The sequence below is a fragment of the Carettochelys insculpta genome, chromosome 19 (assembly GCF_033958435.1).
Source record: "Carettochelys insculpta isolate YL-2023 chromosome 19, ASM3395843v1, whole genome shotgun sequence".
NCBI lineage: Eukaryota > Metazoa > Chordata > Testudines > Carettochelyidae > Carettochelys > Carettochelys insculpta.
Window position 1 is genome coordinate 7,268,497 of NC_134155.1, and position 15,588 is coordinate 7,284,084.

Here is a 15,588-nt window from a genome sequence, read left to right on the forward strand (position 1 = left end):
TTAATAAATAAAGATGCAGAACGTAACCATTTGGGGGTGGTTGGTAGCATTAGCTAGTGTTTAGTTAATCCACAGGTGGCATGGCTTTGAGCAAGCTCCCAGCTGCATAAGTGAGGTGGGGAGGGGTGGAGCTCTCAGCTCGCACGTGGATGAAAATTGGCCCACATGCCACTCTTGGCATGCATGCCTGGGGTTGCTGACCCCTGGCCTATATTCATCTCTACTCTGCAATTGAAGATAGAGGCAAAGGGTTCTACCGCAGTGTCCTGATAAATCTTTGCAGCCAAAAAAGGGCCCAGCAATGAACTCTGGGCTGCAGTCTTTTCAAAGCACTCCCAAAAGCAAAATATGAAGGTCTTCCTGAAGATTTTGTGCCCATGTAACCTTTTCAGTTAGATACAAATGTTTTACTGATCTAGTAAAAGCCCTAGTGTGGACACAACTAAACTAGGGGAAAGGTGTCCTGTACTATTATATGGGTATATTTCAAGAGATACAATTTGCATTTATAAAACAAGGCTGAAGGCTGCAGCTCTGAAGCAATGAAGAAGGTATTTGGAACACAGACAATTTTTCTACATAGGCTTCACAGATGATGGGATGAGAATACTTCATGCTGATGGTGAAGTGAAAGAAGTCTGCAAGAGTCCTGGAAGAGCTGATGTAGGTTGAGGAGTATCCATGGTTTAATAGGAAGCATGTCAAATCAACACTAACATTGTGATGCGTTTCCACGAGTTCATACTATGTGCAACTGAGGAAGGGTCAAAGTGAGAATCCTTTCTTGATACTGGAAGTACCAGTGGGGCCAACAGCCTCACCATACTCCAGGTCAAGGCATGGAGTGATGTGAGGGCCTGCTCCACACCACTGAAATGGGTAAGGCTGCTGGCAGCCAGCCCTCAATGACATTCAGACAACAGTTCCTCCCACCCCTTAAGTCCTCAGTGCTGCCTTGAGCATGGCAATGATTTAAAGGGCTCAGGGCTCCAGCTGACAACTCAGCTGCAGTAGTGGCAATGGCAGCCAGAAACTCCGGGTTCTTTTGTGGCACCAGACTTGAAGGCAACCACCTCCTTTGCCCATCTCCTGTCAGCAGCCGAGGATGGCACAAATTGCCAAATAATGTCTTCACCTGCTGCCAGAGAATAAGGAAGCCGACAGAGATTGTGTGACAACTCCTCCTCTCCCCTCTATTTTTATGGTGGAATTCTTTGAATCTCCATGGCACTGACCTCTAAACACACTATTTTTGATGCTAAGATTAAATGTCTATTACAAAGTCACTTATAGCAATAGATTCACAAATCTGGCCAGTCCTCACAAATCCATGGTGGCTCAGTACCTCGAAGTTACTCAAAATAACTTCCTTGCAGATATCCCTATCACCAGAAATCAAGAATCCCACAAAAATAATTGTAGGCCTTTTCCGGCAAGGCCTTCAAAATCACCACTCATCTCCGTCAAGAGACCCAACCAGCCCCTCAACCAGACAATTGCAATATGGTTTTCAAAAGAAGCAGTCTATCTAGTGCTTAAGTGAGCATGATGAACCAATGTTGTAGCTCCATCAAGCTGGCAATGCTGAAGTTCAACAGAATACTAATGGATGAAAGATTAATAAAATAGTTTCTATCTTTTTAAACAGAGAAAAACAGAAAACCTAAAGGATCATTACATTTGCTATTATAATACAGCATTTGTTTTGAGGGCAAGAGATAGTTTAAGCAAAAGCCTTTTTATTGCTTGCCTTGGTTTTTACTTCGAGTACCTTTCCATGTTACTGAACAGAAACCATTGACAACTATGACATTAATTATTTTAATCTTTAAAGGTAAATTACAAGACTTACCCCAGTAGAGACATGCTTTTAAACAAAATATGAAAGTAACACAAATAAAAATGGACACAAATTTAATTAAGTCAGTCTTATTCATAACACAATTAAGAAAGAATGATCCCATCATCATAAAAATCAAACTAATCAATTTAGCAACAAAAATATGAATAAAATCCTCTAGAACTACTGTACATACAGAAATATCTTCATTAAAGTCTCAGTGGATTTAAATAGCTAAAGTCAGTGAGTGCATTGTCAGCTTTAGCTCTTAAGATGTATGTGCAAACGAAAAAACACATTATAGCTAAGGTCAAACTTCAGTAAAAAAGGGCTAAAAGTGATAAATCTGCAGCATTAACTACTGCACTCCTTTTAATAGAATCCAGCATAAACTCAAAACAGCCTTGCGCTCAGCCTGAATCATTTATCTGAGACAAAAATGTCTTCTTGACAAAAAACAGATCCCCTTTAATAAAAGTAAGGCAGACAGTATTATGCTTAGAGGGAATCCTGTTGGTATATTTTATTTACACACACACACACACACACACACTTTTTTCTAATACTTCTCAATATGAAGTGAAGTATGTAATGAGTGTTAGACTATCAAATTAACCATTGTAAACATTGTATTTTGTTGTAAGTAAAAGTATTTGCATTAATACCCAATGGACTTGCATATGCCGTTAAAGTTTAACTAGTGAATACCCTCTATTCTTTAAGCCTTTTGTTTTATCATAGGGTTTCACAATGATTCTTACTATTTGATAAGCATCTTTATTTGGTTCAATTGTTATCAACTCCTTACTAAATGTAAGTAAACTTATGGAACTGCAGCAGTCTGCTTTTTTTTTTCCTTGAGAATTCCTCTTTAATGCAATAAAAATTTAATAGGGAACAGGAAAAAAACACAAATCACATTTTAAAACATAAAAAGACCAACATATTCTCTACCTTCTAATTCTTAGAAGTTAACATTAGAATTTTTTCCTCAAATATTTTCATGTGTTTTGAATGATCAATGAGTAACAACCATGAGATATTATTAATCCCATCATTCTATCAAAAACATTAAGAAACATGTTAGATGTTTAACAGATTTATATATAGTCACAAAACTTCAGGCTTTTGAAAAAGGTCATTATTGGGGACTAAATGTGGGTGGCCTAGCTGATGAATTAATTAAGAATAAAGAATCAAAGGTCAAAAGAAAATAATTTTTCTATAAAACGCAAACCACTAAAGGTTTATGTATTTAATTCCAATTAGAGAAAAAAAGAGGACATCTGTATAGGATCGTTTTTATCCATTTGAACTAATTAACAGATCCAAATAAAGAGCCACTGCAGTTAACTGAAAAGTTTGGTAACACTTCATTAAAGCGAAGTTTAAACAAGCACATGAACCATGGTAACATATTTTGGTTGACCACAAAGTTATTTGGGATTCTTGATAATTATTTTTATTCAGTTTTAAAATATAATCTAAATAACCAAATAATTCAATATTTCCACACTTTTCTTTTAATAACACTACAGTTCAAACTTTCTCAAAGTAACACTGTTTTTAAAAGAAGGAACTAGCACGTAAACAACTGCCACAGGTGAAATTGCACTAATATAGCTACATTAATAAGATTTTCTAAAAATACTTTCCCCAGAGATTTACAACATTACATCTCTGTGTGGTTAAATACAAAGATTTCTTAGGCATTCAAACGTGTATATATTTCTGCATAAAGCTAATAATGTTTCAAATTAAGCAATATTAGGCTAATATATCTCATAAATGCACCAAGTACTATCTTGCATTCATTACACTGGCTACCGAAAAGGGGTAAGTTGATTTTTAAAAAGAGAGATTAATGTCAATTTAATTTTCTAACACTTCTTGCCTATGTTCAATACATTCTCCTTAAAACTAATTCTGCAACATAAGTTTTCATGCACACACAAACACAAACACAAACACACACAAAATTAAAGGTTTATACTATCAAAACCACAGTCAAGAAGTTGTTGGAGGCTACATGGTATTGAACTAGTTTCCCAGTGATATTTTTTTTTTTTTAAATCAACGTTTACCAACATCTTTCCCTTTCAAAAAGGTTTCCAGGAGAACCACTGTTGATCTTATACCTATCATCTGCCTTTCTAATGCTTTTTGTTCCACTTTTTAAACTGGACCCATCATTTATTTTTACATCTCTCCCTCTTACAGATGTCATTTCATTATTTTTATTATACGGTAATTGTTTTCATTCCATTATATTGTATAGTACAATGCATCAAGTTCTTTGTCAGAGGTGGGGTTAGTGGTACATGGTTAATTAAGGAGATTTGCAAATTCACAAAGGGCAAATAGGTGCCCAAGTGAAAGTTATTGGAAGCTGGGCACCTGACTCCCCTTCATGTCTCTGAAACTTGCCTCCAAATCTGCTATTATTTCTGACTATCCCAATAAGAGCCACACACGGCCTTGCTACATACCCATACACAAAATGCACAGATCCCAGCATTAAATGGCTTTGCTACAGCGTCTGGAAAGGCTCAACTCAATCCAAAATACAAATTTATCTGGACTCAGGAATTTCCCGTTGTTTTCCATGAGACTCAGGAAGACCCAAGCTACCACTTGAGCACATCCAACACAAGTCAACAGAGATATAATAACTCAAACCACAAATCCTCATCTTTCCCTTTCCACCTGGGAGGAATCAGGGATTCTACCCAATGACGCCTCCATGTTACTTTGTCATTCATTTCCCCATCTGAGTCTAGATCTGGAAACTGCGTCCTGTGCCCATCCACTTAATCATTGCCAGGAGCTCAGTCTTGAAAGTGTAGATAAAAGTAGAAAAGGGATGTGATCTGGAAACGTAGAACAATATTATTCCATCCATCCATTCACAAAATTCCATCCATCTACTCCATTAGACCCACATTGACTGTCTGGCTCAACTACTCTCCATTCTACCTGGGTGAACCCAGCAGAGGTTTGGAGATTGGGGCAGGTGTGAAGGTGGGGTGAAACCCACCAAGACAAATCAATTTGCCTTGACAGGGTCAATTCCTACCAAACACTTAATAAAACAAGGAAGGATCTACCCAGCTCAGACAGGCATCTAGGAAGAACTGAGCAAACTGATTAACCATGCAATACAGTTGTAGCCATGTCAGTCCCACAATATGAGAGAGACAAGGCAGGTAAGGTATTGTTCTCTATTGTACCAATATCTTTAGTACGTTTAAGGATTTGAGCAGTCTCCTGTTTACTTCAGTGAGATACTCTTCAGGTATTTCAAGCCAAGGATGTGCTGAAGTGTGAATGAACTTGAGCCTGAATTAATTATGTGATAAACTATCCATTGCTCGTTGATCTAGTGCAAATGAATCCTATGTCATCTAAGCTGTAATCTGTCACCTCCCATGGACATACCTGGTCCCATCAGCTTGAGAGAAAAAGAAACACTCCCAATATCTCATCAAATGACACTTATTCCTACCGGCTCCCACTCTGGAATTAGTCAACTCATGCAGCCATCAGAATTTGAACCTGCCATGTTTAAGACTGGATCAATGCATAAAATATGCTAGTTCAACTAACTGAAGGGGGAAACAAAGTGGAGGTTGGGGAGGGGCACAAGCATCTGGCAATGACCCAAAAGAGTGACAGCTGTAAACCATACACCCTTAGTACCCTAACAGGGACAACATTGTACAACAACATACTTTTCTAAGCCACATGAAAAATTAAAAATATCTCCTAAGTTTTTGCTTATCAAACTTCCTCACTGATGGAGTTAGACTCTTCCCTGATGTTATAAAAAGGCCTTTAGTGGCCAAAAATAAAACAAAACCAAAAACAGAAAAACAAAAAGCACCACAGCACCATAAAAGAAAGGTTATTTTCCCCTTATTAGAGAAAAAAATAATGCTGAAACTTCTGACACCCAACCACCACACTGAAAATGAATTATGAGCCCCAACAGGGTTTTCATATGACAGGTCACAAAAATACAAACACCATAAAGTTATTTCAGGATTCAAATGATCTCAGGACAGTGTATTCCTTAAAGCCTGTTACTTCAGGGAATTAAGACAAAAAATGTTCACTACCAATAATGCCTTATTTATGATATTGCAGTATTATTTGGGCAAGGCAACTGTTATCATTTTTACAACTACTTTTGCACAATGTCCTTTTGGTTTGATTATTCCCTGCTACTTGTAAGGTCAGAGGACAAGTTCATAAAAACCTCTAAATCAACAAGACGACTTAAAAACCTAGGATAAATCATTTTATTTCTGAGCTTATGCAGAATAGTCAATGCACAGACAAGAGCAGCAGATATAATGACTGCATTAAACAAGGCTTCATGAGAAATTTATGAAGCAGAATTTCTCTTTTTTTCTGGTATTCTAAGAAAAGGCAACAGAAGGTTTTCCAGGAAACAAAAAAGAATCCCAACAGGCCAGTGGTGTTATTTTACTAATAGATTCTTGTAAAAAATCAAATAAAATGTGCTATTTTCTATTTTCTACGGGTTTTGTTTTAAAAGAGAGGAGACTTCAATATCAAATTACTGACAACACTACATGGAGTTAATTATCTTTACATTAATTTTTGCTAATGCTGAAATATCAGACAGTATATTATAAACCTGTAGAGGAAAATATTTTACCATGAGTTAGGAATCACACATAACATTAGTCCTTTCAAAAAAATCTTACCAAGATAATAAATCTGTACTTGGTGCATCCTGAACAATAGTGGGGTTGGGAGAAACAGGAAGAAATGAGGGTTGGGGGGGTTGTTTTTTCTGTTTTATAATACACCAATTTGCAGAACAGTTGTAAGTAATTAAATCTGTTCAAGGTCTTGCATGAGTAGAGACACTAGGATCAGGCCCTTATTAAAGAAATTATTAATAGATGCAAATCAGTAAGAAACCTTTGACAACTTTATTTCATAAAGAAACTTAATTGGAACATCACTTTCTGTTGTAAATGGTTAACATCAGTTTTTCAACAGATAATCTTACAGGGTACAATGGTATTCTTTAAATTAATTATTTTGTCAAAAACAATATTAAAGAGGAGGCTAGGACTATCAAACTTTTGCTTTGAAAAGTTGGGTAATCTCAAACTTTGTACCCAAATTATCCATGTGCCTACCTAACCATGGCCTCATAATTATTACTATTTTACACCATCGCAAACAATCCACCACATTTCTAGAGCACAGTCAAAATTTCCTGCTACATTATGTATTACTAAATGTAATCTGACCATACACACATACAACTGGTCAACATAAATCAAGTGTTAAAGGGACAGAATGCAACACTTCACACTTGATGTTGTCAAAATGTCATGTAAACGAGCATTACAGGTTACACACATGCTGGTTTAAATTCAGTCCCAAATAACACTTCTTATGCCATAACAATGTACATCTGTAAATTTGCTTGACGTTATAAAAATCAGGGTTACAGTTTTCATTTGGAAATGGAAAAGTACAAAATGCATTTTTAATTCAAAAACCTTGTGATACTTAAGGCACTTCTGCTTTATTTATTTATTTATTGCAAGTTATATTACCTGCCCTTCTCCAACTGTCTCAGTATCAATGACAGTAATGATCCCGGGCACCAGAGGACTTCGGCGCGTATTGCTATGAGCTACAATCTCTTCTTCAGTGGCTCCTGAAGGCAATGTCCCTGTCAGCTGTGTGACCACTTTTCCAACCATTGTAAGTCCAGTCTTTATTGTCTATAAAAAGAAAGAGAACCAATAAATACAGTATTAGGGCTGTTTTTTTCAGATCAACACTGAACTTTCTCGCTCAGAACAAAGAATGTGGTTGACTAGATAGCTTATCACCATGTATTGAAAACACACTAAACAAAACTAAATGTTTTTTGTAACTGACATACTAATTGAATGGGATGCCACATGGGATAATATGCTATTTAAAAGGTTTAGCAACCTATCAGTAGAGTTGTATCTATCTGGTGAACTAGTTTTCCTTGGAAAATAAAACAATTTCACATATTTTACCCAGGGGCTTCATTAGAAAGAAGTATTCCCTAGAATGTTATTACCAGACTTTGGTATTGCAATAAAAGGGGATAGGTGCTTAGAATCCACTTATAAAAGTACAATATGAGTACACACACCACATTTCTATTATCATATGACTATGATCCTCCATGATCATGAACTACAAAAACATACAAATCTTGTCCTTCATTTCACATGATATGTCACCTCCAAAATCAAATGTATGTTGCAGCTGCAGTGAGACGAATAAAGCATTACACATTCAGTACATAAGAATGGCCATACTGGGTCAGATCAAAGGTCCATCTAGCCCAGTATCCTGTCTTCCTATCTGATATGTTGCCAATGCCAGCTTCCTCAGAGAGAACTGAGTGATCCCCCCCATCACCCATTTCCACTACACAGAAGAACACGGACTTGGACTAAATATTGCTTGACTTACTCAGACATTAACAGACCTATTGAAGGCAATGGTACCCAGATGAGTAAGACAGGAAGAGTAGCGCTCACTGATGCATATAAAAGAGGTATTGCTCAAGAATTCTCTTTTTGGAATTCTCATGCTATTTGAATAAAAGAGGCAAAACCAGTAACATTAAAAGGCCACATCTTCAAAGAGGTGGGAAGGAGAATTTCCAGCAAGAAATCCCACTACCAGTAACAGGACTTACTATTCATGGTTCCCAGACATTGTTTTGAAAGTGTAAGCTTTGCATCTAGATGCATCTGACAAAGTGAGTCTTTGCCCATGAAAGCTTATGCCCCAAAAAATCTGTTAGTCTGTAAGATGAGACAGCTCTTCTCATTGGCTTTGCACCAGGGATTTATACTTCACATATTCTTTACCTGCAGGTGTGTGAGGAACAGAGCAGTTTGGAAAAGATAAGTTAAAAAAGCTACATCTCTGAAATGTCTTTTCTTGGACCCAGGGACTATATAATTGGAGTTCAGCACACAATGACATTGTAACAAACACATTCTTAACTAAAATGACAAGCAAAGCTGCCTGCTAAATTGAAAAGTGGAAAAAAAAATACAGATTGCAAACTGAAACCAAAACTAAGCCACAAATCAATTGTAACTGCTTTGTTTAGTGCTAAAAACTCAAACTGCAGTGATTAGAAAACACATTAGTGTTCATCAATTAGCAGCCAAACGTTTGTTTTAATAATTCATAGGAAACGACTTACACAAAGTCTGTTAGTGTGCTGTCAGGAAAGCCTCTGAAGGACCAACAGAATTAGGCGCCACACTGTATTGATGGCAATATCTAGCCAGGAAGCCTGATTAACCTCTGAGATGCCTCCGTTGATGTACTTACCCCATTAATGCTAATGGAGATGATACCACTTAAAATTGAGCCATGCCTTTAGCAACAGAATGTCTTTTGGTTTTAATATCTTAAGAAGCAAACAGCAGGATATATTTGCTAATCTTCTCTTTTCATACCAATTAGTAAGACAAAACAAATTTTAACAGGTAGTGTTTCGTCCAGAAGATGAAAAATAATATGCAACAACAAACAAACAATGGTTTCTGAAGGCAAAGACCTAAAAGTTAATACCATGCTACTGTATCACAACACACAGGCCTTCAGGAGAAAAAAAAAAAAAAAACTGACCAGTGCTGATGTGTCATACATTTGTAATTAAGAGCATACTCTAATGCACTGGTATTTTATACAGCCGGAAAATATAAGCATTACAGAAGCTGTAAAATACACAGAAAGATTATGTGGCCAAGACCAGGTTAGAAAGAGCCTCGTTTAAGAAAGTAATTGCAATATTATACCAACTTAGATTATATAGTGACAAGCACGCTATTTAATCTTTCCATGAAACAAATGTGGCATGTTTATCTAACAAACTGAACTACTGTCATATGTTATAACAGACTGTGATGGCAAGACTTCTGAAAAATAATAGGTGTACAAAGATTTGGCCCAGTCCATTAAGTACATAAATATCAGTGCAAAACCATTATGGTACTTATTCCCTTGTGCTATGTGTATCTTTGCAAAAAAACTTCCCTGGTAATCTTTAACCTTTCCCATGCCATATCAGCTGTCCTCCCTATCCATTAGTGCTAATGGCCTTGCTCTCACATTAGCTGTTAGTACTCATTAAGAAGTTATCAGGTAACAAGAGAAAACAGATGCAGTTTTTGCTAAATCACTTTGCCACCTTGGGATTAAGAGACACCAAGAAAGAATCAACTAAAGCAGTTATTAGGTGGCAAGAAAACTAGTTTATAATTTGATGTTAGATATTAGGCAGACCATCAAAAAACGTTTTAAATTTAAATAAATTTAGGAGTTCACACTTTTCAACTTCTTTCACTGTTGATTGGAATTGGTAGTGAGTGAACACATTTTCTTAAAAATTAAATCCACCATTTCATTCAATGTTTTCTTGTAAACAAGCTGCACAATATTTACATGCAAAACCTCAAACTTTCTGCAATTAAACTAGACGAAAAAAACCCTGTTCACCTTAATTCAAATACAAACAGACCACTTAAATTAAAATGTAGGCACTTATCCACTGACTAATCTAAAAAAGACCACATCTTTTAATTAACTGAGAAAATTAAAATGCATCATCCAATTATTGTTGAATTTTTTAGTTTTAAAAGGTTTTATGTCACTTTAGTGATAAAATGATGTATTGTTATTTCTCCCAACAAGTCAATAGACCTAAAAATTAAAAGTTTAAAAGTTTAACTGTTTCTCTGAAAAGAGAAGCTGGAATATTTGAAAGAACTAAAGTTTCTACTGATACACTGGTAACCAATAATTAAATTGAAAATATGGTTTGAAAAAATGAACAATTTCTTTGATTCAACCAATTTTAAATCCAAACTTGAACCAAAAACTTTCAACGAAGTTCTGATATGAAATTTTGGCATCTCCCTTCTCCAGCAATGATGATAACCATATGTGCTAAAATGGCCTCATGAGATATGAAGAGGAAGATTGAATTAGGAGACAGAAGGCATATCTGGACACCTCTAAAACAGACTAGAGAACAAGCTGGCCTGGCTGATTGCCTTCTGAACACACAATGGTTAACAAAAAGCTGGGTCTCTCTTCAGATAAATGGGAAAAAGTCAAAGGAGGGGATGGAAAAATGTGTCATGCCCCCTCAAAACATGAACACTGCAGATAAGCAGCTTCACATCTGGATGTGTAGTTAAACTCAACCCCTGGAAATTCACCAATCACTAATATCACTCAATAATAATAAGCTTCATTCCTGGAAGATGCTACTACCTTCAGCCCCATTTCATTGACTTTACTGGCAGTGGAGAGATCCTAGGGACATGAAGGATAACACACAAAGCAATTATCTTCTTTGTGAACATTAATAACTTTGCTGATCCACTCTACTGAGTTATCAGAATTTTAAAATGTGCTAATTTTCTTTTGCTGGGGTACTGCATTCAGTGAAGCTACCAAAATTATCTTTATCTCTGTGTTCTGAGGCAGATCACGATAGTAAGAATCTCCAAAAAATGAACAGAAATGAAAATAAGACCAATGAGGCAATATGATACATGGCAAAGTCAGCAACAGCAGAAAAGGAAATTTTTGTCAATTCCCTCAAATGGGATTAGTGAATACTTTACTCTGTTCAAAACTCTATTCTTCTAGACTTCTAAAATAAAGATCATCAAATACAAGAGCCATAACATTGTGATTTTCTTCAATATTGTCAGGCTAAAAAGAGAGAGGTTAACCCTTTGGCATCAGGAGTCCATGTCTCCTAATGTGACTGTGATTTTGAACTTGGCACTAAACGTTAACCACGGTAGCTCTAGCACTGCCAGGGAGAGGATTTAAGGATAACTGGTTGAATTTGTTTATTAAACTAGAGGCCTTCTTCATATGATAAACTCATTGAACCATATTAGGAAGAAAAAAGCTGTTAGCTATCAAGGCAATTTTCAAGTTAACATATCAAATGTCATTACAGCAAACATCTTGCGCAGCTCCTGAATGTTTTCTCTGAGGATGTCAAAGTGGGAGTGCTCAGATTGGGTCCCAATGCCACTACTTCTTTGCAAAATATCTTCCTTCTCTGTGTAAAGGTTCCTCCACTTCCCTCAATTAAAAATTGGACTCAAGACCCAAGAAAGGTTAAAATTTCAAGTCATTCAAGAAAACAAGTACTTTTATGGGCCCACTCTGAATTCAAAAGTGACAGAGTGGGAAATAAAAACAGGACATCCACTTTCAAAGTAGCCAACACCTCCACTGATGAAAGGGATGAATCCTAAACTGTTTTATACAGATAAGGTATAATCGAAGCTGAGGCCTGTAAAAGAAAGCTTACTTGAACAAGCAGTAAGGTTGATGGTGAGGTAATGGGAAGGGCAAAAGGCAACAGATAATCGTAACATATATTTGCCAGGACACGATATTTTGCTCACTATGACACAAACATACAATTTGACTTAACCAGTCTCAAGTTATTAACTTTGTTGGATACCTCCACACTTTCTAACAGATTCAGAGAAGTTAAACATTTGTTAAGAAAAAGCAAAATCACAATCAAACACCAACCCAGCAAATGCTTACACATGTACATGCCTTCATTCACTTAAGTAATGCCAATGGCTTCACTCGGACTATTGATGTAAGTTCTGCACATACATACGTATTGCAAAACTGGGGCATATATTTGTATCGGGTTGGTACTAATCAGCTGGACCCTGGTCAACTAACAATAAAGAAGCCTCCTGACTATCAACATTTCAGATTGAAAATATTTACTGTCCATCAATTTGGACATTGAAATAACGAAATGATATGGTTCAACAAGGAGGTTACAATATTATGAACAGCAAACTGGAATATCACACCCAATGATTCCCACACATACGTTCAAGTGATCTGAACTGGCACCAATAGACCTTGAGGTTCTATCTGGAAAGCTAATGTGAACGCCATGCCTTCTGTATATACACTCAGACCAACCAAGGAATTCTGACTGGATACCACACTCCCAATCTCCTCCCTTCTTCCTTGGCAGAGACAGAATAAATGAGAAGCGCTAAATGTTGCAACAGCAGAGGCACACCCCTATCATTATGGCTCATTAGTCCTCAGGACTTGCGTCCAAGCCACCCATTAGGCTTTAGGGTCCAATTGAAGATGACTTCTAACCCACCAACTGCACTGGAACCCAGCATAGTTACGAGAATTGTAATTTAAAGTTCCAAAACCCAAACCTCCTGGATGCCAAATAAAATGTGAAAAAAATCCACACAGCTATTTGCCAGTTTCCTAACACATGAAAAATGCACCTTCAAGCCCCATAACTGGGGATGTAACCAGCCCCTGGTACTCTCGGAAATCCATCATATTAGTGAAAGACAGGACATGCAGGGCTACTCCAGTGTCAGCAACAGGCAAGAGCCAGGATCCGCAGCTTGTGCTGCCTAGTGACAACTGCTGTGGGTGAAATAAGCCCCATAGCCTGAACCCAGGTTCTGCCTGTGATTTTATCAACCCACGTAGCATGAAGTAAAGAAGGGGGCAAAAGTGAGGAGCAGCAGCTCCCCATCTACTACAGAAAAAAGAGGGGACAGAATAGGAAGGATGATGAACACGGTCTTAAGTCACCTGGGCCAAAATCTCCTGCCCCAGAAGATTGTCTCCACTCTTCCCAATCCCACACCAATCCCACTCTGGCTTGCCAGCAGGGCATACTACAACTCTACATTACACATTGATGCCTCATTTAAATGCAGGCCTAACCACCACCAATATACCGTATTTAAGTGTTCTTCAATCTCCCCCACTCTTATTTACACAATGGGGCCACAGATAACCAAGCACCCTAACAACTGACAAGAGCATCATGGCATTTGCATGTAACTGAAGATTTCCACTATTCCCTGCAATCATCATCATTGTCATCATCAACAACCATGGGCTCAGCGCCCGTTGGCGTCTGATGACTCTCTCACTATTTCCTTCCACCTTTCCCTGTCCAGTGTGGAGTGGCTTAGTTTCTGTAGACTAGCTCCGCACCAACCTACTATATCATCTACCCAATCTCTGTGGGGTCTGCCTCTCCTATTCAAACCATCCACTCTGCCAAATACCAGGGTCTTGATTTTTCACTTGTCATTCGTTCTGCAAATATAGCTGTAATGTCCATTGTACAACCTTCTGCAGTAGGTTCTCTTCTGGCTGCATCTTCCTATATAATTCCTAATTGATGACCTTCCACATCCATCCTATTCTCAGGATGCTTCTATAACAACTCCTTTTGAACGCCAATATCCTTCTCTTCATATCTTTCGTTATCACCCATGTCTCACAAACGTACAACATGCTGCTGAATACATACCTTTTCAAGATGCTCAGCTTTGTTCCTAAGCTAATCACTTTGCTTTTTCAGATCTTATCCATTGCCTTCAAACTCACTCTTGCTTTCGCTATTCTAGTCACTATTTCCCTCTTACAGTCTAGATCATACATTATGTTGCTCCTCAGATATGTGAGCTTCTCTAGTTCAATCCCATCAACACTGATCTTCCTTCCTATTTCATTATCTCCCAATACCATTGTTTTTGTTTTATCAATTTTCATAATCAGTCTGTACCGCTCCCCTTCCTTGTTTAGCACCTGCACCATTTTGGCTAGCTTCTCCTCTTCTTCCTCAGTGGTAACTATATAATTTGCGAACCTCAAGTAGTCAATTCTTTTCCCATGCACAGATATCTCTTCTACCTCTTTCTTGAGCTTGTCCATCGCTCCCTCTAGGTGTGTGATGAAGATACTTGGCGATATCAGATCTCTGTCTCACACCTCTACTCGTTCTAAACCAACTTCCCAATTCCCTGCATGTTCTCATCACTGCCTCCACATTGTCACTGATATCCTTCAACAACCATATTAGTCTGCTATCCACGATGTACGACTGTCCTTCCCCAAGGGTTAGTAGCATGCACTAGTGCATATTAGGTAATGGCTTTGTACCTTTTTACAGCTGACTGTTTCCTTGATGTTTTATAGGGTCGCCTACATTTTCCTTTCCTGAGATTATACTAATCTTTTCCCCAGAATACCTACTTATTTTCAAGTTTGAATATATTGGGTTTGTATATATTGGGTGAAATTCTCTGGCTTTTATGATCCAGGTCAGACTAGATCATCATAAAGATCCCTACTGGCCTTATAAACTATTAATATATGGTCCTATCTGGGAACCCTTTCGTCTCTAAAAGACACTCTTTGGCTGTTTCTTTCAACACAAAACAAAAAAATTAGCCTTTGATCTGCAGGACCTATTGAATGTGTGCTACTCAGTCATTCATAGGGTTTAACCACACTGCAGCCTGCTCTTTCTAATGACATCTCAGACCAGACTCTTGCTTACATCAAGGCCACTTTATACTGCTATGGCAGTGTAAAGTGACCCTCCTATAAACAACAATCCAGCCTATTTCACCGCAATTATACCAAACGCTACTGAAGCCCATTCTCCCCACCCTCCCTTTTTTAATGGTAATGCTGATGAGAGGGAAAGTATTTTTTCCAATGAGTGTGAAGAAACTCCAAGTAGATATTACAGATTTAACCTGGTATCTGCAGAAGAAGGAAGAACTTTGTTTCCCTTCAGCAATGTAAAAACCTGTGATTTTTCTCCCCCTCCGACCACAGCACATTTG

The 15,588-nt window shown here is 37.6% G+C and overlaps 1 protein-coding gene across 9 annotated transcripts in view; it reads right to left on the reverse strand.

Moving 5' to 3' along the window:
- The window catches only part of BCAS3 (BCAS3 microtubule associated cell migration factor), a 548,857-nt gene that overhangs the window by 413,621 nt on the left and 119,648 nt on the right, over positions 1-15,588 (reverse strand). For all 9 annotated transcript variants that reach the window (XM_075013784.1, XM_075013782.1, XM_075013780.1 and 6 more), the window contains exon 12: positions 7,444-7,614. In XM_075013784.1, the coding sequence (XP_074869885.1) occupies positions 7,444-7,614 (171 nt within the window). The remainder of the gene's footprint in view (positions 1-7,443; positions 7,615-15,588) is intronic.